Below are 22,813 nucleotides of genomic sequence, written 5' to 3'. Positions count from 1 at the left end.
TATATAGATTATAACCTTTGATTTTTTTTTTCCTTTTTCGAGTATTTTTGGAATCTGCAAGTTAGGATTAATGATGCAGAACCTCATAAAACATCCATCATTTTGATGGTAAAATGATTGGGCTTCAATGATACTCGAAGAAGAGCAGTCTCTCTCTTTGTACCTAGAAATCCATGCACCCGTATATGCATATACACACACACACATGCGCATACACTCCATATGGGTGTTCGCGTTATGTGTGCACGCACGCAACTCGTGCATGTAAAAGTGCACGTTAAAGAATAATTAACAGCAAAACTGAAGGGATTTGATGATGAGAGAGAAAAAAAAAAAGGATTAGAATAATTATTTCATGGTCCAAAACCCGTGCCAACATCCTTCTCAACCAAGGTAGCTTGTTCAATAATTTGACTCACAAAAATTCCTTTGTTTATCATGGAGTCTCGAAGATAAATCCATCATGAAAATCCATTTCTAAAGGTAACGCTGCGTCTCCCATCTACTAAACAACAATTTTCAGGCTCCATATAAGAAACAGAATTCTTGCTTGGGGAATGAAGAGTCTCTCTCTTCTGCTTTGGTAAGTTATCCACAGCACGATTAACATTACCAAATGATAAGGTTCAGTAACTTGGATGACCCGAAGTCTAACAACAGGCTGACGGATTCACAATAGTTGCAAGCAATACTGCTGTCGCCTACGCAATTCAACTAATCACATTCAAAGTTCGTTTCTTAAAGAGAAACTTCTTTTGCAAACCTGTGCTTGTGCCAATGGCATACATGCACCATCCCCCACTTCCATGGTGCATCGCAAAGGATTGCATAAGTAATCATCTGAATCACGATCTTCTGCGACTAATAGGCTACATGACTTTATTGTAAGTATGTGACATGGGAACATACCGAGGACTGGTTATGTTCGTATCAAGGTGGAGCAGCAACTAGCTACAACTACAGCAATACAGAAGGGATATATCTTCAATCTCATTAAGTAAATAAAATTATCTTACAAAAAAGGTAACGGTTGAAATTTTAAATGAGCTCCTACCTACGGATAGGCTGTCGTGAGAATTGCCACAACCCATCAAAATTTAAAATGAAAACAAGCTTGATCTCTGTTTAGTATATCCCATCTACTATACAGAGGATGTTGAAAAGGTTACCTAGTATCATCCTTATCTCCTATTGCCTACAGAGTGTGATCTTCCAGAGCTCGGCTCGCCAATGGAGACTGATGCCAGGGACTTGGAAGCCCATGCTCTTGCATTCATTGCTCCTACCTGCAAATTGCCTCTTTTGCATGGATTCAATCTGTTGAAACCTTGTTTAGCTTGCTCAAGATAAGCCAGCAAGCGATCTTGCAGGCCAGTCAAGCTCGCGTACCACATATGCCTCCCCCAAGCCCGCTTGACACAAGCATTTAGTTTTGGAAGGAGGACATACAGCAATCTCAATATCACAAAGGTGCTGGCCAGTGCCAGATATGTATCCTGTTGAAGCAGTTTCTCTGGTGACCTTGCCCATGAGAACGGGCAATTTTCTTGTTCATTGCCTTCCTTGAGTTCAGTATCATTTGATGGGTCCACAGTTTTCTCCAAGTGTATTGGATAAAGTGATGCAGGATTAGCACCTATATGAGATTAAAATAAAATTATCACATGTCCATGGTGCAGCCATATCAAACAAATGTTACACAAACAGATGAAAATCGCAGATACACTGCAAATGAATGCAAATCAAGGACCCACATGCAAGCAGTTCAGTTAATATGAATCCATGTTAACCTAAAGAACCCATCATGATGTTTCATGATAACTAGAGCCATGGACTGTAGTGGTGAAACAGATTATGCGGATATTTTACAGAAGAGTGCTGCTATGTTTTCACAAGAAGCTCCCCAAAATAGGTTTAAACCCAGTTGTTGGTGCCTTTGGGGCTAGGTTGCCAATTTTGCCCTTGCTGTTTCCCCAAAAGCCCTGGTTCACAGCCATTTCAGGAACATCCTGAGGGAGGCAAAGCAATTCCTCTGCAGAAGGATGAAGTAAATTGCAATTATGACCTAAAGTCTGCGAGCCGACTCACCTGTAACACCATTGTGGAAAGCAACAAGGGAATTGATTGTTCGTGATCCGTGATATCGCACTCGCATTGTAGAATTTAAGAGAAAAAGAGTAGGGAAACCATGAACACCATACCTAGAGAGTATGCTGCAATTTATAAATTTTAGACATTAAAATGGACCCACAAGCAATGGTGAAAACTAAATGATGAATAAAATTTCAACATACCTTGGCCTGATGACAGATTCTTCAAATGCAAAATGACGAATCGTCGGAAACAAGGAAGATAAAACCTGGAAATTTGGTCGCAAAATTTTAGAGAAAGGGCACCATGAAGCATAAAAGAGCACGGCCACATAGTCCTCCTTGTTCCTGTACACTAGATTCAGTGCCCTCAGCAATACAGCCTCACCTCCCTAAAAAGAGAAAAAAGTCACCCATGGAAGAGCATCAGAGTTCTATGAAGCATAAAAAGAAAACTGCAATTGTCAGAATGTTTTATTTTAAATATAAAAATGTGCAATGGAGCAAGGAACTAAAGAAGATACAATGAGGACCCAATGGACTCACAGCATTTAATCAACAGAGACTTGAACAGTTATAAAGTCAAAATAAAAAACTACAGGCACCCTAATCAACCACCAACCAAAATCCATAAAAAGAGCCAAGTAGCAAAAAAGGAATGCAGGGATACTGCAACACAGCAGTCCATACGTTAAACGGTGACCCAAAACAGCATTAGCCCTTTAAAAAGAAGCAGCAAACTGTGATAGTCTGAGGCAAACTATAGAGTATATACCAACCAACAAAACAAGATATCACTCTTTTTTACTTTAATGAGCAAGAAATCACTTATAAAGAACAGTGTCAATCTATATTCTGCATTAACAAGAAAAACTGCAAGGACTCATTTGGTTCGCTGGAAGTGGAGGGGGGAAAGTGTGGCTAATGAAAAAATAAAAAATTGCATCATATTTGGTTGGAGTTTTCAAAGAAGAGAGACAGAAAAATAGTTTTCCCATGGGAATAAAATTCTCACATTTCATGGAATGAAAAACCCTTATGGGATATGAAAAAGTCTAATTCCCACCAGCTGAAAATTAGGATATTTTTTCCAAAAATGCTCTTAAGCTTTTAAATAGAGGGATAAGGTCTTTCCCTTTATTAAGGACATACACAAATCACTTTTCCAGGTATCATATATCCATGCATCAACTTCCCAAGAAAAGCATTCTAATGAGGGAAAAATTTTTCCGCAAACCAAATGAGTCCTGAACATTTTCCAGAGGTCACACAAACTTGATAAAAGCTAAAGCTTTCTAGAGGTCATTACTCTTGACCTTGCCTCAAGCAAGCATACAAAATTTTTTTACCATTAAAATATGGGTCTTCTGGACCCATTATGGGTGGCCCAAATTCCTAAAGAGATGTCTTACAACAAAAAAAAGGCTAGTGATCAACAAGTAGTGTTTGCAGTAATGCAAAGGGTACAACAGTAAGTTGAAGGATCTTTTTCAGACTGTCCTAATAGAAGAAAATGCAAGAAGATAAACAATCCTTCTGGATAGGGGTGTGCAAGAAAACTGAGCAAACTGCGAAACCGATCCGAATTGATTATTTCGGTTCGGTTTGGATCAGGTTTTTCCACATTCTATCTTGTCTTGGTTTGAAATCACTTAGAACTGAAAAAATCGATTCAGTTTCAGTTCAAGTTTCGAAAAATTCGGCTCAAACCGAACTGACCCGTATATATACTATATCAACCCAACTAGGAATAGGTAAGCCTGCCCAATGCACCGGTTGCACCGAAACCCACAAGCCTTGGTTCACCTTGCTGCTGCTGGTGAGGATTTTCTTTAAAGGTGGGGAACTCTCATGTGAGCAGTTGATGTGAGACTAAATTGAAACAATGCCATTCAACCCTTTTACATCCTATCCATCTGATCAAACATCAACAAATCTTTTACATCCTACCACCAACTGAACGAAATGCTCTTTCAGGAAGTAGTCCATCACCCTTGGGCCCTGCGCAACCAAGAGGAGGTGGAGCTCTCTCCAACCATTCCGAAGAGCCAAGATCTTGTAAAGGAAAAATGAGCTAGCTTGGTTTGCACCTACGTGAATCAGTTCTGCTCTCACCTCTCTCTTAATCCCACAATCTAGTGCATGCCAAATGAGTGGCACTAGCTTGGGGAAGATACCAGGCTGAGAGTTGTTGGTGGGGAATGCTAGAGATCCAGCAGTAAGGAGGGTGATGGCGAGCATGGATCCGAAGGTGAAGGGGGTGGGGAACAAGCAATATGAAAGGGGTCATTTTACAGATGCTTTGAGGCTCTATGACCAGGCGATTTCCATAGGCGATGATGCTCATGGGGCTAAAGAGATTGGTTGAGGCCGTGAAGGAGTGCGAGGAAGCTGTTCGGTTGGATCTGGCTTTCGGGCAGTTGCAACAGAGGCTGGCTTTCTTGCTTATAAGGTGAATATCGAGTCATTTCCTTTGAAACCTTGATTGGAGATTCAACTATTGTTTTGATGGAAATGTTGTTCTTAAAGTATGATTGGATCCACGTTTTCTCTTTGTTCTCTATTGGGCATTTCTTACATCCTCTTTTTATTTTGTATGAGTATGGCATTTATTTGCAAAGATCCAATTTTTATTGGTAATAGATGTTTGAGTATGGCATCCTTTCTTTGTTCCCCCCACCTCCCTTCATCCCCACCGCCATCTCGCTACAGAGGAAGCTCCATTTTCGAGGAGGCAAAGATGTGGTTGTAGCTGACCGAACAAACCAATTCGAACCAAACCAAACCGAATTTTTTGAGTTGGTTTGAACCAGTTTCTGTATAAAGTCGGTTTGGCTTCATTTTTGGTTTTAGAAAAACGATTTAGGTTGGTTCAGTTTCAAAAATACCCCTAAACCGATTTGACCCAAACCATGCACACCCCTATTGCTGGAGAATCACAAAATGGTCAAAGTGGCAAGGTTAAATTCCTAGCTATTTTTAAGGTCATCAGCAAGAACCTTATCATTGTCACCAGATGAGATTTAATATTTCAAAAAAATTAAAATGTCCCTAGACATTGTTTCTAAACCTAGGACATCACTTTTTGAGGGATTTTCGAAAGAAACCACAAGAAAACATCCTTCAGTCAAAGAGATGCATAGACATTATCAACATTCCCCTATCTACAAATGAGCAAGACTCTGCTAAGTTGCCTAAACTATGTTTGAACTTGTAAACATATGATTGCTATGTAGTTTTTTGATAGAAAACAGACTCCGAGCCACCCTATCTAACATTCATTTAGAGAAAACCCCACACAGAAAGGAAGGTAACAAACTGATCCATCTATATATTCCATGTGCTAATATACCCTGATAACTGACTAATCTCCTCTACTCAAACCCCAGGAAAGACGTTTGTAACTTTTATAACATTCACCATTTCTCAAAACTGAACATCATGAGTCTTAAATACACAAACTCATGAAAACAAGATTGTCATAAGAGGACCATGTCACGTGCATGTTGGATTTGAAAGACAAATTTCTTGTCCAATGATCTTGAAGATGTTAACGAACCCTTTCAATTATTTCATTGATCATGTCCTCAATACATAGCAATAAAAAGGAACGGGAAGAATGCAAACTGCAAATCTGAAACATGAATGGAGATCCCATTGGGAAGCACCATAAGAATGTATTCCCTCATTGAGTACTTCATCAATCTTTGCTCCAAATTTATCAATGCAGACTAGGAATTTTCAGTCCAATTTACATGACTTATCAGGTCTAATTTTACCACCAACACTGCAATGCCCACTTCATTGCAAAAGTCCACACATTCAAGACATTTGAATGGTACACATTTAAGAATTTGTCTCATGGCTATGTAATTTAACTACTGATCTCACATGAAGAAGATAGAAAAGCAAACATATGCAATAACAGTCAATAGTTGGTTGAAAAGCCTGAAGCAGGTATCAGATTCCAATATTGGTAAGACACATGGTTCAGAAGAATCCAGAAAAGGCATGATAACAATTCAAGTATTGACTTCCATTTTGAGAGCACATCAATCCGAAATCCCTAGATAAACATGTGAAGAGGTCCAATAACTGAACTTCTAGTGAATAATCCAGGAATCCTAAACAAGAATCTACCATCATAGGGCTACACTCTTCAAAAGTATAAACCATATGTGGTCTATGTCAAGATTCAAGATTACAAGGCTTACCATTTCAACATTATGTTTGCATGTACAATAATGCCCCTCCGACACTACCTTCAAAATGCAGCATAACTTACACAAAACATCTCTTGAATGAAATCATCACAAATTGTGTGTATGTCTATTCACAAGCAACTAATGCAATGTATAATATTTCTGTCCCCCCACCCTAGGCGAAAAACGCCCCCCACCCAGATGTGCATGTGCACACACAGACACGAGAAAAAAAAAAGAGTACAGTATTTTGTACAAGAAAATAGCTACCAGTACAATGATCACATATTGCACAACATGCTCATGTCAACTAGGGACTAACTGAACTAAAGAATTAAGTTAAAATAATCAAAGCAAAAACATATTTTAAAAAGAAAAATTAAAAACAACTAGAACAACATGTCTGGAAAAAGCTGAATTATAGTTAATGAACTAATTTATGTACCAACCTTGACAATTACTACAGGTTTGTTGCCATTGTGCTTATGCTTATTTATTTCCTAGACATAAGAGCCTTTTTTTTAGTAAAGAAAAACTAATTGTGTTCCATAAGAATCCCTTTTCCTTCTCTCTCTTTGGATGTTGAAATGAAAAGAGAAACTCAGATACTCCAAAACTCATTCTAAACATCTGACTTTCCGACTTACGCACTCGACTGACCTGGTACAACTAGTTCACAAGCCAATTCAGTCAGGAAGTGCCAATACAAACTGGTTAATGTGAGCTGGTCAAAATCCTCCAAAACAACATAATTGACTAGTTATAGCCTTACCAATAAAAGCCAGCAAGAACTAATAGCAGCTGGTAACTAGCTCATGAAACTGCATGGAAAGATGCACATCATAACTAAAGATATGCCAAAGAATACTCAGCTACTCTGAGAAAACTCAATTCGCATGAACTTTGATTAGTCTACTGTGACTGGTAAACATGCCTCAAGTGTTCATATGAGACTCTTACCTTTCTAGAAAAATCTAGCATCTTTATGCCCTATAATAAAAGCAATTCCCTTGTTGATAAACAAGTTCTAGATATAACGCTTATACATTTGTAAAGAAATCCATACCGATAGCAAACATGGACTAAAATCATTTTCTACATTAAAAAAAAAGTTAAATGTACTGAGATGCATGTAAAAGGAAAATAATAACCACCTAACAAAATGAGATAACAATCAAGTTCCCATCTCTTAACTAATAATATGACAGAGTACTGCTATGACATGCTAAGGTATGTGCCTAATAGTAATATTGAATGGTACATATCATTGCGCACATCTTGTGTCGAGCTCATAACTTCTTCTCACAACTTTCAATCCATTCTCACAACTTTTAATTGAGTCTTCATTTGTGCTAGTGAGAGAGATATTGTGAGCTTTTTCAATCCATTCTCACAACTTTCATTCATATCCCTAGCATCTTCTTCTCCTCTTCCTAAAATGATAAACATAGACTGAAAAAGGTCCCCTTATAGGTGCGTCATCAAGTCTTCATTACACATCCTCATGGCATTTGAGTTACTTCTCCATCAGTCTGCCCATTCTCTTCATAATCAAGAGGAATAAAATATGGTATTCTACCATACCAGATCATGCCAAAAAATAAATTGTTTTCACCACTCCAGTTCACACACTACTATGGCACATTCAAAATTGTCAAAGAATGATTATTTCGCTAAGTCTTTATCCATTCACTCCTTCAGTTCATTAAATGATTGTGCTGCCTTTTCATGGAAACAAAATTCAGAACATAAACTTATAAATGCAAATGCAAATTTTAGCAAGTCCAAAAAATCCTAATTACCACTTCATCAGAGTGAGTCCAAATCAGTTAGCTGAAACTTTGACAGCATTGAATGTTTAACCATATCAAATCATTTACGAACAACAAATGAAAGGCAACAAGTAAATCCACCAGGAAAAAGAGCTAATGACATCAATAAACAATATACTAAGGCAATTTAAATGCCTTACTATATATAACCTCAGAAGGTTTTATGGCCAGACTCAGGGCCATGGTCTCAAATTATTAAAAAAAAAACCCAAATCAGATAAGGAGACGAGAATCAAATATTGTTAAGTTGGACACTCCAAATTTTAGAGTTTTCTGACACGTTGGACGCTTGAACACTTGGGAATTTATGACACTCTTTGACACTTCATACCATCAAATCATGATGGCATCATGATTATATATTTTCTTTTGGCACTTCTATATAAAATATATCAGGTCTAACATAACAATTAGCAACCACTCTACCAAGCTTGATGAACATAAGAAGCATAGATCTAGCTCCCCATTCATCATACATAAATACATATTTTTAAAGATGCACCTATCCTCATGGTCACATTTTAGAAGATCCTAGTGTCAGATTCTTCTAGAAACTTGGATACCTAACATCCATGTCACATGTTCAAGTAGCATTAGAATGCACTCTCTAACCCCATATGTGTCCCTAGCCAAGCACAAAAAGAGGTGGCAATGGAATTAAAAGGACTATATATGGCATCTCAATTAAGAGAGGATTGCAAGTAGTGGAACCAACTTCCGTTAATAGTTAATATTTTTAAGAAAAAATTAAGATCCTGTCCTAGTGTGTAATTGTGAGACCCAAGATTTGGAAACTTGGAATGGCAAGATGTAGAGGTAAAGGAAATTGCCACATTCATCCACCAACTAAAATATGACATAACAAAGCTGCCTTACCATAAGGTACTTATCTTTTAAGTCACAGGCAGCCCCCTCAAGAATAATAATTATAAATTGGCATGAAAGTGCAGCATGATAAGTGTTTGCATGCACGATGAAAATTAGGATTTCACGATGAATCTCTCCAAGCAACATCTTGTCCAAATTGACAGACTCAAATATTCTATAAATACTGAAAAAATCAAAACAAAACAATTTGTTCTACATAGTCTCTTCACCACCAATTTACCAAAATTCTATAGTATAAGCATGAATGTTCTTTTCCCAAAATCCTGAGCCCATTCTTCAATATGACCTTTTAAGGCATTTTGAAACTCAAGTCATGCACCATAAAAAGAACATGGATAAAAGAATCCACCAAAAATCCTTTGGTTATAGATGCATTGATAACCAATTCAACATCCTCCTCCCCACAAACGACCATAACAATATGATAACACCCTCCATGACCTTCTTTTTTGCCAGAACTGATATCTCTAACCAATCTCCTACACACAAGAGAAGCTCCTATTTTGTGTATCCAACAAATGAGTTGCTTGCTGGCTAATGTCGCACATCAACTTTGCTATCACGAGCAAACCCTTCTTACCATAATAATAATACGTACCATGTCAGGAGATGATATCTCAAAATTCCTAACTGCTCAAAAAGAACACTTTTCCTCAAAGGAAAAACCAAAGCTTGATATTGTATAATAATTTACTGATCAAAAGATACTGTTTCCTCATAAGTGCATAGCAGTCATGTATTAGATACATGTTTACACAACAAATCCCTACTCCTTCGTTTCTCTTCGGCCTTCATCCAAATGTAGCAGTAAACAAAAAAAGCAAAAGAAAAGGCCGGATTTTATGCAAAAATTTTGTTTCTATACCAAAAAAAAATAATTCAAAAAGAACAAATTTTGGTGGGGGAAAATATTTTGTTACAGCAACCATACGACACCTCAAAAGATTCTCTAGCCTAGAAAACCACAATAAAGAAAACCCTAGCAACGGTAGGTACTCACCTCGACGACGCCGATCAGTTCGCCACCGAGCACCGGAGCATCCAGATGTGAGCACGCGTCCGGACGCCCCAAGATCGACTCGCCCGCGGAAACCCTAGGGCAGACCGTGGCGGCTGCCGGCCCGACGACGGTCAGAAAAAGAACCAACAACGCCGACGCAGCCGCCGCCTTCCAAGCCATGTTAGAAGACAACCAGCGGAGAAATCGAGAGAGAGAAGAGAGAAAGAAATGGGGGGCAATCGAAACCCTAGATCGAGGGGGAGGAGGCGCAAGATAGCTAACAAAAAAAAATTATCACAAAATCGTTTTACAACTACGAAACAAATCAAGATGGAGTTGATGAAACAGATCAAGATACAACGGACTTTATTTGGACCGGGCGGGCCTCGCGCAGTTGAGCGTCGGGAGCTCTCTTTTTTTCTTTTCTATTTTTCCCTCTCTTCTTGGCTTTCTCTTACTAACTTTTCTTTCTCCGTTTTTTTCCCCCTTAAAGCAGAAGAGAAGACCAGAAGAAAAAAGGGCAGCTGACAGAGAAGACCAGAGGGGAGACGCGGGCTTGGATGAAGCTGGAGGTGAAAGTTCTGGATTTGGAGGAAGGAGCTGCCAACGCGGTGATAGCGAAGACGCGTTTGGGAAAAGATGGAGGGGTCTCTCAACGCACTTAGAAAAGAGACACCAGTAAAACGGCCCATCATTGCCACCAAGGTGGTAGCCTAGCGGTATTGGGCAGCAATTCTAACCACAAGGTCCCAAGTTCAAATCGCTGCGGCGACGATTAAATTATGGACCGGAGCTCACTACTTTTGCCACTGCTTGGATTTGTGGTTTAGGACCGCTCTTGAACCGCTAGTAGCCGGGGTGGTGCCGGGTGTGACGTACTCACATGTGGGACTCGAGCCAGAGCTCAGAGGAGTAGCTGAGCCGGGCCCACGGGTGGGGAGGGTATGAGTAAAACCGGTCGGGGTGCCCAACACACGGCCATTTCTGCCCGCATCGAACATTCTCCTGGCGGGGCGGGGGCCCAGTGGGGACTGCTACGCGGGGATGGGCTTGTCCCTTCCTCCCCCTACCCCTTTTCTTTAGCAAAAAAAAAAAAAAACGGCCCATCATTCTTGGTATGTATTTTGGGTATTTTAGATCATGTACCGTAGGCATTAGGTCTTATTTTGCCTTGTGATTGCTCTGGGCTCTCTCACAGTCACCAATGAGTATAATGAAAAGCCAGTTCACCAAAAAAAAAAAAAAAAACGGACCATCAATAGCAGAAGACTGATGGCAAAATGATGGTGAGGGTTTATATGTAGATTTGGTATCATTTTTATTTTCTATTTTATTTTAAAAATAAAATTATAGAAATTTTGGTACTAATATTTTAATTTTTATATTTTAAATTTTATTATTATTATTTAAAAAATTTAAAAAATATATTATTTTAAAATCAAAAAAATAGTATCTTCTATCATCACCACCAATGCCGCATCTATCATCCACTATCTCACTACCACCATTACTATTGCCACCATCATTACCATTGCCACCACCATAGCATTACTATCATTACACTCTATTACTTTTATTATATTTGTTATTACTGTCGCCACCCTATCATAGATGCTTCCACCGCCACTATCATTACGATCACCCTAGAGGTCTGGCATCACCATTATCATCCCGATCACCATTATCATATTTATATTTAAAAAATTAGCTATATCAAATATTTTTATATTTTTCAAATTTAAAATAAAATAAAAATAATTTTTTATTTTTATAAATAAAAATTTGAAAGTAATCCAAGTATTTTATTTTCCATTTAAAGGCATCAAAGTGGCCGAGCCATACACACACAAACACACACACACACACATGCAAAGCATTTGCAGCTGTATTGATAGCATTATTCATATTTGAAAAATCATGGTTCCTTCCACGGAAGGATTAGATAATGGTTCAACCCATGTGAAAAAGGTTTTTCTCTTTTTACCTTTTTGTTCCTTGGTAAAAAGACGAAGGATATTTGATAGAGAGTGAAGCAAGCATCTCGGAGTTGGAACACTCGTTTCGATGATGCAATCAAAACGTTTGATTTCATCAAAAATGAAGAGGAACCGTGTGTTTACAAAAAGGTTAGTGGGAGCGCTGTCGTATTTCTCGTACTGTACGTGGACGACATCCTTCTAATAGGGGGCTCGCCGCCTGCCAACGATGGATACGCGAGCAGAGCAAAGAGCAGAGCGGGGAGACGCGGCAGTTTTCATGCTTCAAAAGAAGCTGGTAGCCCGGCTAAAACGGGGCTAAAATTTTACCGCAGTGACCCAGATTTAAAATGCGCGGGCATCGATTAAATGTAGAGACCAAATACCTCTCTACTTGATTTGCCCGGTGAAGTCGCCACCTGATCCGCCAGTACCAAAATGGCACTGGGGTAACATACTCACACGTGGAACAATCCACGGGTCGGAAAGGACACGCAAAAACTTACAACCCGCATCGAACATTTTCTATTAGAAGGAGGATCGAGTGAGGATTGCTATGCAGGTAGGTTCGTCCTTCCCCCCTCCTATTTTTCTAACAAAATAAATAAATAAATAAAAATGACGCCTGTCCTCTAGGACATATGGCCCAATTAGGCCTGCTAATTGGCCGCTCTTGTCCCAGCCTACCATAAGTTCAAGCCCTGCCTTTGGACAATGAAGAAAGGCCCGGCCACTACAAGCCTAAACTTGGATTATCAGAAAATGAAGACAATCAGATGCACAACTCTAAAAACTACTGATAAACACAAAAGGCTTCTGTTAAAAGAAGTGCACCCATGTTTCCCAATTCAAAAGCAACTAAAGATGTATACGGAGCTGTAATACATTAAAACGGTCCATGATGTCAAGGACCCCAACCCCTTGCAGCATTATCCATTGTGATATTTTGATGAGGCTATGTCGCAGCCATGGAAGGAGGGAAAAGAAAATGAAAGGAAAAGAAAGGATCAGAGAATGTAGCATTAATTCCTAGAAATCAACCCATAATAGATAGTTAGAGGTGATTATCAGAAGTTATTCTCCTTACACAAGAAGAATGAGCTGAAGGTCAGCAATCAAATAATTGTCTTAGCCAGACGAGCCATTGTGTAATACATTGAAATCACCAGAAATCTTTGCCTTACATGCCGGGCACATGAAGCCGAGGGAATCAGGTTGTAGTTCAGCAATACTACCATCATGGCTGAATTCCCTGCTGCACCACACACACACAGAAGTTAGCTCACATCCGCTGACCATTTTTGGAGATATGTCCCATCCTAACTGAACAGAGGAGCAACTCCCATTTTGCAGTGCTGTCGCATAACCCAATTCGATGGATGGCCCAGGCACAGAACTCGACTCCTGACCATCCAAGCAAACAAATTCGGAAGAGCTGGATGCACCCAACCTCAACTCTTCAAAGCCCGGCAAGTTCTCGCGCTTCTGGCCAACGCTGCTGAGTTCATCTTCACACTGTTGCAAAAAACAAGCTGTGCTTTAACCCGGATAATATTCATCATCCTTCCAATAGATGTTAAACAAGTATTTTCGTGCCAAATTTTCATCCAGGACAGCAACACAGGCTTAATAGAAAAAATAATGAGAACAGACCATGTAAGAATGGTATTATTATGTTTTTACTCTGACAATAATACACTTCATTCATCCTCCAAAAGGAGGTTCAATTTAACATTGTGAAAAGCAGTGGGTAATTGCTTATTGACAAATTCACAACTTATTGTCAGTCTCATGAGAAATGCACATAATATAGAGATGAACCAATAATCAAAATCCATGATGGTGTACTTATTTAGGACTAATGAATCTAAAGACTATGCTCCACATGAAGATGAAGGACTAATTGCATTCTTGGGATACTAATAAGTAAAACAGGCTAGGCTCAGGAAACGAAACAGAGGGTAGCTGTATGTATATACAAGGAGAAATTCATCTAGACTCACATCAAAGACGGGTTGACCTATTCCAGCATGTTCGCGTAAAAGTGGAACATAGCTTACCAGTAGAGCGACAATAGACAAAAAGGCCCAACATGTGAGTGCTTCCATAATAGAACTACAAGACGCTAAAAGCAGATCAGAATTCATCACAAGAAAAATGTTGCTAGGTAAACATGTGTTGCATATGCAACTGGGCATGGTAAGTCATCAAATAATCACAGAATTTACCGATTACCATAAGTAGCACTTCCCAAAATGTTCCTGGTTATTCAATTAAAGCAAACATTATCAATAAAAAAAGCACCAGCTTTACTGATCTCTATATCCTCAGAAAAGCTTTTTTCCCAAAAAATGGTAGTATACGCTAAATGCATGTCCTACAATTTAAATTAAATGTACTTCTCACTTAAGCAATACAAGTACAGAAAAGAGTAATTAATGTTAAGTTCTAGCATTTATGAAACATGTCAGTTTGTCACTTATGTGCTTTCTGAGATGCCTCTAGCACAGGCATCATCTAGACAAAATCAAGTAGCTGGTGGATGTAAATCAGTTATACAAGCATACATGCACGTTTTTGTCTGGTTTAAGAAATACGGACATATTGAGTCTAGCTAAATGGGATTGTTATATGGTGAGTCTAGAAACACGAAATGGTTTTCCACTTAGTTATCAATTTTATTTAAGTCAAATTCTTTTGAACGGCTGGTGCACAAAAAAACTATAATTACAGCCACTGAGATGAACAATACAGAAGGTTTTGCAGTCAAGACAGTCACTCATAACTCCAACAGATGATGCTATTATAAGAAATTTCCTCAACTTGAAGGTTACCACGTGCATTTTACCCCAAGTATCATGTAGGCTTGAAATAACTTTACCTGTTCTGGGATCATATCAAGGATTGGGACACCATGAGATGAATGTACCCATGATGATGCGCCAGACACATTAAGTTGCAAGTAATTTGTTCCATCATTGTTTGCAACAACATCACTTGGAACAACCTCTTCGCATTCAGCATTGCTGCTATTAAAGCAATTTTCCAGCTCATTACCTGGTTTATCCATTTCTTCAAGCACAGATTCCTTCATGTCAATATCAAACGTACAATCTGCATCTGTTTCAACACCCCCATTATGTCCATTGACAAAAGTAGTGTCAATACAGGCGGCATTGAATTCACCAGGCAAAATATTCTCAGTAACTGGCTCTTTGTCAGATAATGAATCGGAACTTGCAAATTGAGTTTTCAACCCATTGCCAGATGTATCCAGTTCAACAAGAACATTTTCTCCCATGGAGCTGGTAAAAATATCATTTTCAAAAGTGTCAATCCCATAAGTTGATCCATTACCTGACATGGTTATCAAATGAATTTCCGAGTTGACTTTCTGGTCAGTGCCATATTTTCCAATTTCTGGAATTACAGTACATGAAGAAAGATCAATTTCATTGTTGGTTTTGCATGTCACGGTGTCCAAATTGATATGAGATGGAGAGATAGATTCGACGAATGCAATAGGCTTAACAGCCATGGCATTATTAATGTCAACAACCTCTTCAGATTTATAGCCAGTCATAGCGTATTCACTAATGTTGTCAACAGATATGCTCATGGAGGAAGATTGACCGATTTCAACAATACTTTCACAGGTTGCATTGTCCACATTTTTAAGAGGGGAAGATACAGCATCCGAGCTTGCATCAGGCCTGACATCTTTGGTATTGCTAGCCTCAATAACCTCTTCTGATTTATGACCACCCATGTCACAATCATTAACCTGGCCTTCGCTAGGTTTGGCATCCCCAACATTACTAGCCTCAACAACTTCTTCAGATTTACAATTAATCATATCAACATTGTTAGCCTGGTCATCAACAGATTTGCTTGTAGAAGCTTCTTGAGTGGTAACAGATGAGCAACATTGAGCCGCATTGTTTACATCAACAACAGAAGGAGATATGGCATCCATGCATGCATTGAATTTGTCATCTGTGATATTTCTTTCCTGAAGAATCTCATTAGACTTATAATTAGTCAAATTGCGATCATTATTTTGGTCATCAAAAGAGATGCTTGTGCAGGCTACTTCAGTAGTTTCACTACCACCAGACTTTGCATTATGATCAATTCCAGGATTCTTGGAGTCTATTTTGCATTGAGAAGAATCAACATGAAGTTCATCAGCCGATTTTGCATTACAAGTTTCTTCATTTTGTTCAGCCAAATCAGTCATCTCTGAGAAACCATATGGTACTGCAGCCAAGGGGGAAGGATTAAATATATTTCTTGTCGTAATATCATCTGGCAGTGCTTCAGCACTCAGACCTTGGTATCTTACATGAGCTCCAATATGCCCATTGTAACGATGTCTCTCACTAAAAGTCTTGTGACAAAACTGGCATTCATATTTACCATCTTTTACAATGACGCCATTCCCAATGGATTTGCCAAGTCTACGCCGCTTTGCACTCCTTTGATGAAACGACAACTGATGCCGCAAATATGTGTCCTTGTCACCAAAAGTCAGGTTGCATGCATGACATTCTAGAATACTTTTCAGTTCATTGTTTGTCTGTTTCTCAACCCTGTATAAGACAACTTGCTTCTGATTGTCGTCTGAATAAGACGAGATAGGTGTAACTGAAGACAAGCTGCCATTTTCCTTTGCAATGCCTTCTTGATGGGTAAGACCTGCAGCCTGCTGCATATCCCATAAATTCAAAAATGTAAAGCTGAATTGGTCCAAATAAATAAATAGAATCATCAATTAGACTTACAAATCTAGGAGTCAATTTGTCAAGTTCATGTGTGCTCCCATCATTTCGAACAGAAATTGACTTCACATCATTTGGGTGGCCAATAAGGGAGAGTATGTATGAAGAAACTTCTTTGCAAGATACAAACTGCTTCCCATTTGGACTGGAAATTTGTGTTCACAAGCACAGGAAATTATCGGTAAGACACTCATCAATTGACCACAAACCAAAATGCATAGATAATCTAGCAAATAGAATATAATCGGTAAGACACTCATCAATTGATCTAATCATCCTATAGATCAGCATTAAGTAATTAGACATTAAATTAACGCCCATGTTTCAACGACGATAGCACACAGATATTCTACGTAGCGTCATACTCAATAATCCACAATGAGAGTCAGGAATATGAAGAAGAGAGCAGGGGTGTATATCTGTTACTCTTCCATGTCCAAATAAATCATGACTAGATACGCTATAAGTCAACCATCACAAAAAAAATAGAAGTTTGAGAAGTTCAACAGCATAGTCAAACCAACTTGGAAAGCCTGAAAAATAGTTTGACATGCAGCTCTTTCCTATGCAAAGGAATTAGCGGGGCCTACCAACCAGTGACTTAAGTTCAAATCAATAGGATTAGAGCCAAGGTCCACTATCTTGATACCAGGTATAATACTAGTACCTTACCAGTTCGGTACAGTATGGTACCGAAACAACTGTCTGACCATTTTTCTCACTTTTTATCCTAGTACATCTCGGTATAGATCGGTACGCCTCGACATAGATAGGTACTTACTTCGGGATATTTCGATATGCCTCGGGGCAGTACGTCTCGGTATAGATCGGTACGCCTCAACACAGATAGGTACATACCTAAATTTGAGTTTCATACCAGTTCCCACTCGATAAGGTATGGTGCACCCCATATTAGGGGCTACAACATTCATGATTAGAACACAGCTCAAGTAGGAAAGAATTATATAATAAACTAAACATTTTCTTTTTAAAAAATCATCAGCATTTAAAACTAAATCAAGGATTTAGGTATTGCTTGCCATGTCCATGCCGACCAGCAGTCTGCACAACATGTGCCACATGCCATGCAATGCCAACACTTGGCATGGGCCAGCACACTATGGGTGTGATGCCAATTGCATGGTTTGGCATGCATGGGTATCGGAATTTTCTTTTTGTTTTTCCAATTAGGGTACTTTTAAACTTTTTCTAATGTTGTAAAAAGTCATTTCATGTGTTAAAACAATAATTTAAAGCACTATATAGGGTGATAGTCAAAAAAAGAAGACATGCATTCATGCTGGCTATAATTCAATGTGTCATTAATGCAAACATAAGTACCTAATAGTGCATAAGCATTACTTCAACAATGACACTTGGTAAAGTAGACAATAATCGCTCATTAATTTTGGATAAAAAGAAGAATAGGAGATTGAGATTTGAAAAGAATAAGGCATGTATCTTTAAAGAATATAGAGCCTTTATACTGGACCTTTTAGACATGGAAATTTTTGGAAGTAACAAAATTTATGAGCTTTTACTACTTCTGAAATTTCCTAGCATTTAAAACTTGTTACTTTGACCAAACACCAAAGATCTGGAATTTGTTCATGAGTTAAAGCTGGCTTTCTTAATTCGATGGAATTTGAGTTTGACTTTTTTATTGACTCAAATGAGGCATAGTCTCTTAAGAAAATGAAGAATTGAATGATACTTATATAAATAAGGTTTGATTTCAGTCATCTGCTTGCTAGGTCATAGGCTGTTTGCCCACTGAGTCATACTCTTATTCTGACTCCCACCCACCACCATAATCATCACCTAAATTGGAAAAAATGGGAGAGGGTGGGTGGGAGACCGGGGGCATGCCAAACCATATAAAAACAGGGTAGTCTGATAGGATTAAATACCGGGCAGTTTGCGTGGCACCTCAACACCTCCATGCCTCGTAACTTCTATGCTTGTCATAGTATGTGCGGAACAGAATGGTCGATACTCAATACCTTGGCAAGTTAAAAAAAAAAGTTATAAATAACAATAAGATCTGCAATGTTCTATGGCTTTTAATGTTGGACATAAATAGGGTTCAAAAACAAGTTAAGCCTAGCAACAATAGAAATATTATGTTGGATATGTGGTAAAACTAGAAAGGTTAGATTGAGATATTGGAGTTGCACGAGTTAAGGCCAGAGTGATGGAGAATTACTTGAGATGGTACAAGAATGTGTGATGAAGATCAGAAGGGGATCTAGTAAGAAAAGATACCATTTTAAAGTTACATTATAAGTTGCTGGACAAAAGGAATACCCAAGGTGACATGATGGAGGTTGTTTTAAAATATATGAAAAAACTTGAAATTATACGAGAGGTAGTCCTAAATAGAAATTGTTGGTGAATGAGGATCCATAAAGCCAACCGCAAATAACTGGAATAGGTCTTCTTAGGGTTTTATCCTTTCCTCCCTCCCTTCAAAATTTCAAAGTACTAGATGAAAAAGAAGGAACTTCAGAAAACGATCTTGTTCTTCTCTAAGAAACAGGTTTGATATCAATATCCCTACAGCCCCCTCCAAAATCCCCTTATTGAAGTTTTAAAATACTACCCAAAGTCTCAAGAACCATCAACAAAAACAGAAAATAACTAGATTAACTCTCGACCATTTTGGCTCCATCCAAACCAAAAACAAGGTTCAATCATAGCCTGTTATCCAGCCCTACGGTATAATGTCATTGGTTCAATCACCACCACTGACCCTATTTGCTCGGACTACATTTTAAATTATCTTGATTCCTATTATAAATATATAAATTCATCTCCCTCTCCCTTACGCAGCCATATGGAGTCTAAATATATCCAAATTCTTCTACTGCTCATAAACTAACTAGATCGTCACATGGTACATAATCAATCAATCAATCTGCAGAAGGGAGAGACCAGAAAGGAAAAACAATTTTTTTGACAATTTATTCTGATATAACTCATAAAATATTAGAAAATCTCAGAGCTGTCTCAGGAAAAGTGCTTTGAAATGCATGAGATGTCGACCCGAAATATAGAGAGTTATGATTAGGCATCAGTAAAAAAAGAAAATACAATCAATTGCACCGCCAATTAGAATTAGGCAATGAAGGAACCGACAATACAAGAAAAAAAAAAAAAAGAAGAAGGGAAAGCTAGAGGCAAACCTAACATAACGCCGGCAGTTCACCCAGGCCACGCCTTCCTTCCTCTTGAGCCCGAGAAGCAGCTTCCATCCCCTCGGCAAGTCATCCCCGAAAACTGAAGCATCAACAATTTTCCTCCTCTTCCTCCGGCTCCCCCACTGCCCTTCCAATCCACTCAAAAAGCGCAGCAGATCCACCTCCGTCTTCAACCCCGCCGTCCTCCGCCTCAGCTCCTCCCCAAAAGGATCCACCTTTTCCCCCAAACCGACCAAGTCCACCGTCACGCCCTTCGCATTTAGAACGTCCCGGTCCCCATCCTCCACCACCACCAATGCCTTGCTAGTGTTATCATCCGCATCGGGGTTCCGGCGGGCGGAGATGGGGGTGGCTACGGTTAGGCTTAGGGTTTGGGATTGGGATGGGGGTTGGGGAGGGGGAGCGGAGGATTCCTCACGGGCGAAGAGCTGGCGGAGGAAGGTGACGATCTGCTGGTTCTCGCGACGGCCGGGGTCGTCGTCGTTCGCGCCGCCATCGGCGGCAGAGGCAGCGGAGGAGGAAGGGGAGGAGGAGAGGAGGCCGTGGGGGCCGCGGCGGGCGACGGAGGAGGAGGAGGAGGCGGAGGAAGGGGGGGCGTCGGGCTTGCGAGGGGCGAGGCGGAGGCGGGAGTAGGTTTGCTTGCGGCTTCCGGCGCTCTCGTTGAAGACGGAGCGGTCGATCTTGGGGACGACCACGTCGTCGCAGCGGTGGAGGTCGAAAGCGTTGGGGCAGGCGATGGAGAGGGTGTTGATCTCGGCCTGGGAGAGGAGGCGGAGGTCCACCACCGGGATGTGCTCCGTCGCCATGGTTGGAGAAGGGAGCGAGCTTCGAGGGAAGGTCGTGGATTGAGGGGTATGGGTTCGGATCCGAGCACCCGTAACCCTTTGGTAAGCTTACCGCTTCCCGATCTTGAAGTGGTAGTGGGCACGTGCAACGCACGTGATCTAGTTTGTCAAAATAAGTTTTTTTTTTTTTAAGAAAATAGTAATAATGCAACCTTTCACAAGTAGATGCAGCTATTGCATTACCGGCGTTTTAATATTGTTTAGAATAAGTTTGATAATATATTAGTCATTTAAATTCAGATGCTTGTCCTTCCTTTTTGCCATTTTAGTTATAATTCATAATAAATCCCAACAGTGCACATGAAAAGGAGGGACATGTTTCTTACTCTAAAGCTTGTGAGATCACTACGTAATTGGATTTTTAGGCTCTGCCATAAGAGCTTGAGATGGAGATGCATGGTTTAAAAGTCATCTTCCTTTGTTAAAGGGGTGTTGAGCTTATTGTTTTTGAAATTCAAATAAGATAAAAGGCACACACGAAAGGCACGAGAGGCCAACTTCATGTGTTGGATTTTGAAGTCATGCCTCATACGCCATCAGGCATGTGCCTTGCATGTACGGTCGGCATCGAACTGCACTTTTGCTTCTTAAAAAAAAAAAAAAAGAACATACCAAAGAACTCGTCCCCATAAGTCAGATGGCAAGGAAAACAAATATGCCATCGGTGCTAGAGTAGTAAGGAAAATAATGATCGAAGTATACAGAATAGCATGAGTCCAAATATCTTAATCTTAAAAGAACTTTTACAATTGTCATACAACCATATGAATGAGATGGATTCTGAAAAAAATAGAGACGTAACTTGAGCTTCGGCAGTAAAAAATATAAGTTAATACTACTTCTAAAGTAAATAGCTGCGCATAAGCTAAATAAAATAAAATGCATTATTTAGATTATCGAAAGGACCTTCCAAAGAACAAATTCTACTTATTTATACTAAAGTATCATAAATATCCACTTTAATAGTTGCTACCCAATTTCTGGCGGTTCTGATAACTGACACCAGTCGTTCTCCCACCTGCATATTCACCAGTACGGTTGCTATATAACAACTGCTAGACTGATAATCATATTGTATCGGCCTTCATTTATCCATCATGCTTATATTGGCGCTCCTCTCTTTATTCAATGGTCTTCAATACTTAGGAATATTTCTTCTATTGGTCGTCTGGGCGCATACACCTTGTATTCTGCTTGATCACGGTCCAAATCTTGATCTGTCGGCTTCCTCGCCGGTGTCATGATGGTGGGGTTTGGAAGTGGAGGAAGAGCAAAACCAAGTGCCAACATTGAAGGAGAGAATGTGGGGAGAGGGGAGGAGGAGATGGTGGTCTCACGGCGCCGTGGCAACAGTCGCTTGGTCAGAGGGTGGGGCGAGAGGAGTTAGAAAGGAGTACGATAAGTAGGTTCCGGTTGGGCTGGGCTCTGAATCAGGTTTTGAGTTGGCCTGAGTTTTGGATGTAATACTTGAGCCCAAAACAAACCTATAACCTTTTGGGCCAAGCTAAAGTTCTGACCCAAGCCGGCTCAGCTCAATAGATCTCAGGCTAGCCCAACCTTATTTCCAGTCTTATTTGATAGTGACGAAGATGGAAGACGATGATATCAATTTTTTTGAAATTTATGTTAAATATTTGAATTGAGAGAACAAAGCAGCGTGAAATTCTAAGTGAAGGTAGGAGCTAATTTTTCAATTCATTTAAGTTTTTTTCCTCTTTTTCTTTCCTAGTAATAGGGAAGGGAATAGCCCAACGACAATTCTCGCAAAGAAACAGCGCAAAGTAGCGGCATTAGCCAATATAACTTGGGACGCGCTTGGTTTGCAGAAAAAAAAAGAATTAAAAAAAATGAAAGAAAGAAGAGTGTGGTTAAAAAAAAAAAATTATTTAGTTGGGAGTTTTAAAAAGAAGCAATGAGAAAGTAGAATTTTTATAGAAATAATATTTTTAATTTTATGAGTAAGAAAAATACATGAGAAACATGAAAAAATTATTTTTTC

At 39.4% G+C, this 22,813-nt stretch overlaps 2 protein-coding genes across 3 annotated transcripts; both read right to left on the bottom strand.

Moving 5' to 3' along the window:
* Positions 1-966: 966 nt before the first annotated feature.
* LOC103707938 (5'-adenylylsulfate reductase-like 3) lies at positions 967-10,666 on the bottom strand. Its single transcript, XM_008792663.5, has 4 exons — positions 10,013-10,666; positions 2,295-2,482; positions 2,089-2,213; positions 967-1,636 (listed from the first exon to the last, which is right to left on the bottom strand). The coding sequence occupies exons 1-4, from the start codon at positions 10,190-10,192 to the stop codon at positions 1,182-1,184; spliced, it is 948 nt and encodes a 315-aa protein (XP_008790885.3). The 5' UTR covers positions 10,193-10,666; the 3' UTR covers positions 967-1,181.
* Positions 10,667-12,995: 2,329 nt separating this feature from the next.
* LOC103707977 (uncharacterized) lies at positions 12,996-20,848 on the bottom strand. Of its 2 annotated transcripts, none has more exons than XM_039134240.2 (4): positions 19,955-20,848; positions 16,773-16,914; positions 14,870-16,693; positions 12,996-13,503 (listed from the first exon to the last, which is right to left on the bottom strand). In XM_039134240.2, the coding sequence occupies exons 1-4, from the start codon at positions 20,773-20,775 to the stop codon at positions 13,117-13,119; spliced, it is 3,174 nt and encodes a 1,057-aa protein (XP_038990168.2). In that variant the 5' UTR covers positions 20,776-20,848; the 3' UTR covers positions 12,996-13,116. The 2 variants fall into 2 exon arrangements, with proteins under 2 accessions (XP_038990168.2, XP_038990167.2); XM_039134239.2 differs by having other exon boundaries at positions 14,870-16,696; positions 19,955-20,839.
* Between the last annotated feature and the right edge of the window lie 1,965 nt (positions 20,849-22,813).

Source organism: Phoenix dactylifera, chromosome 15, assembly GCF_051530095.1.
Source record: "Phoenix dactylifera cultivar Ajwa chromosome 15, Ajwa_hap1_PhDact_Kaust_v1.1, whole genome shotgun sequence".
NCBI classification, from domain to species: Eukaryota; Viridiplantae; Streptophyta; class Magnoliopsida; order Arecales; family Arecaceae; genus Phoenix; species Phoenix dactylifera.
The sequence above is the reverse complement of the archived record's forward strand: the minus strand, read 5'-3'. Positions and strand labels throughout refer to the sequence as shown.

What these genes read in the sequence shown, in the direction of transcription:
- LOC103707977 (XM_039134239.2), bottom strand. Translation starts at nt 20,775, where the DNA reads ATGGCGACGGAGCACATCCCGGTGGTGGACCTCCGCCTCCTCTCCCAG. An exon ending in AACTGCCGGCGTTATGTTAG is followed by an intron (nt 16,915 to 19,954) that starts GTTTGCCTCTAG and finishes ACAAATTTCCAG; the next exon opens with TCCAAATGGGAAGCAGTTTG. An exon ending in ACAAATTGACTCCTAGATTT is followed by an intron (nt 16,697 to 16,772) that starts GTAAGTCTAATT and finishes TGGGATATGCAG; the next exon opens with CAGGCTGCAGGTCTTACCCA.
- LOC103707938 (XM_008792663.5), bottom strand. Translation starts at nt 10,192, where the DNA reads ATGGCTTGGAAGGCGGCGGCTGCGTCGGCGTTGTTGGTTCTTTTTCTG. An exon ending in GAATCTGTCATCAGGCCAAG is followed by an intron (nt 2,214 to 2,294) that starts GTATGTTGAAAT and finishes TATAAATTGCAG; the next exon opens with CATACTCTCTAGGTATGGTG. An exon ending in TTTCCACAATGGTGTTACAG is followed by an intron (nt 1,637 to 2,088) that starts GTGAGTCGGCTC and finishes AATCTCATATAG; the next exon opens with GTGCTAATCCTGCATCACTT.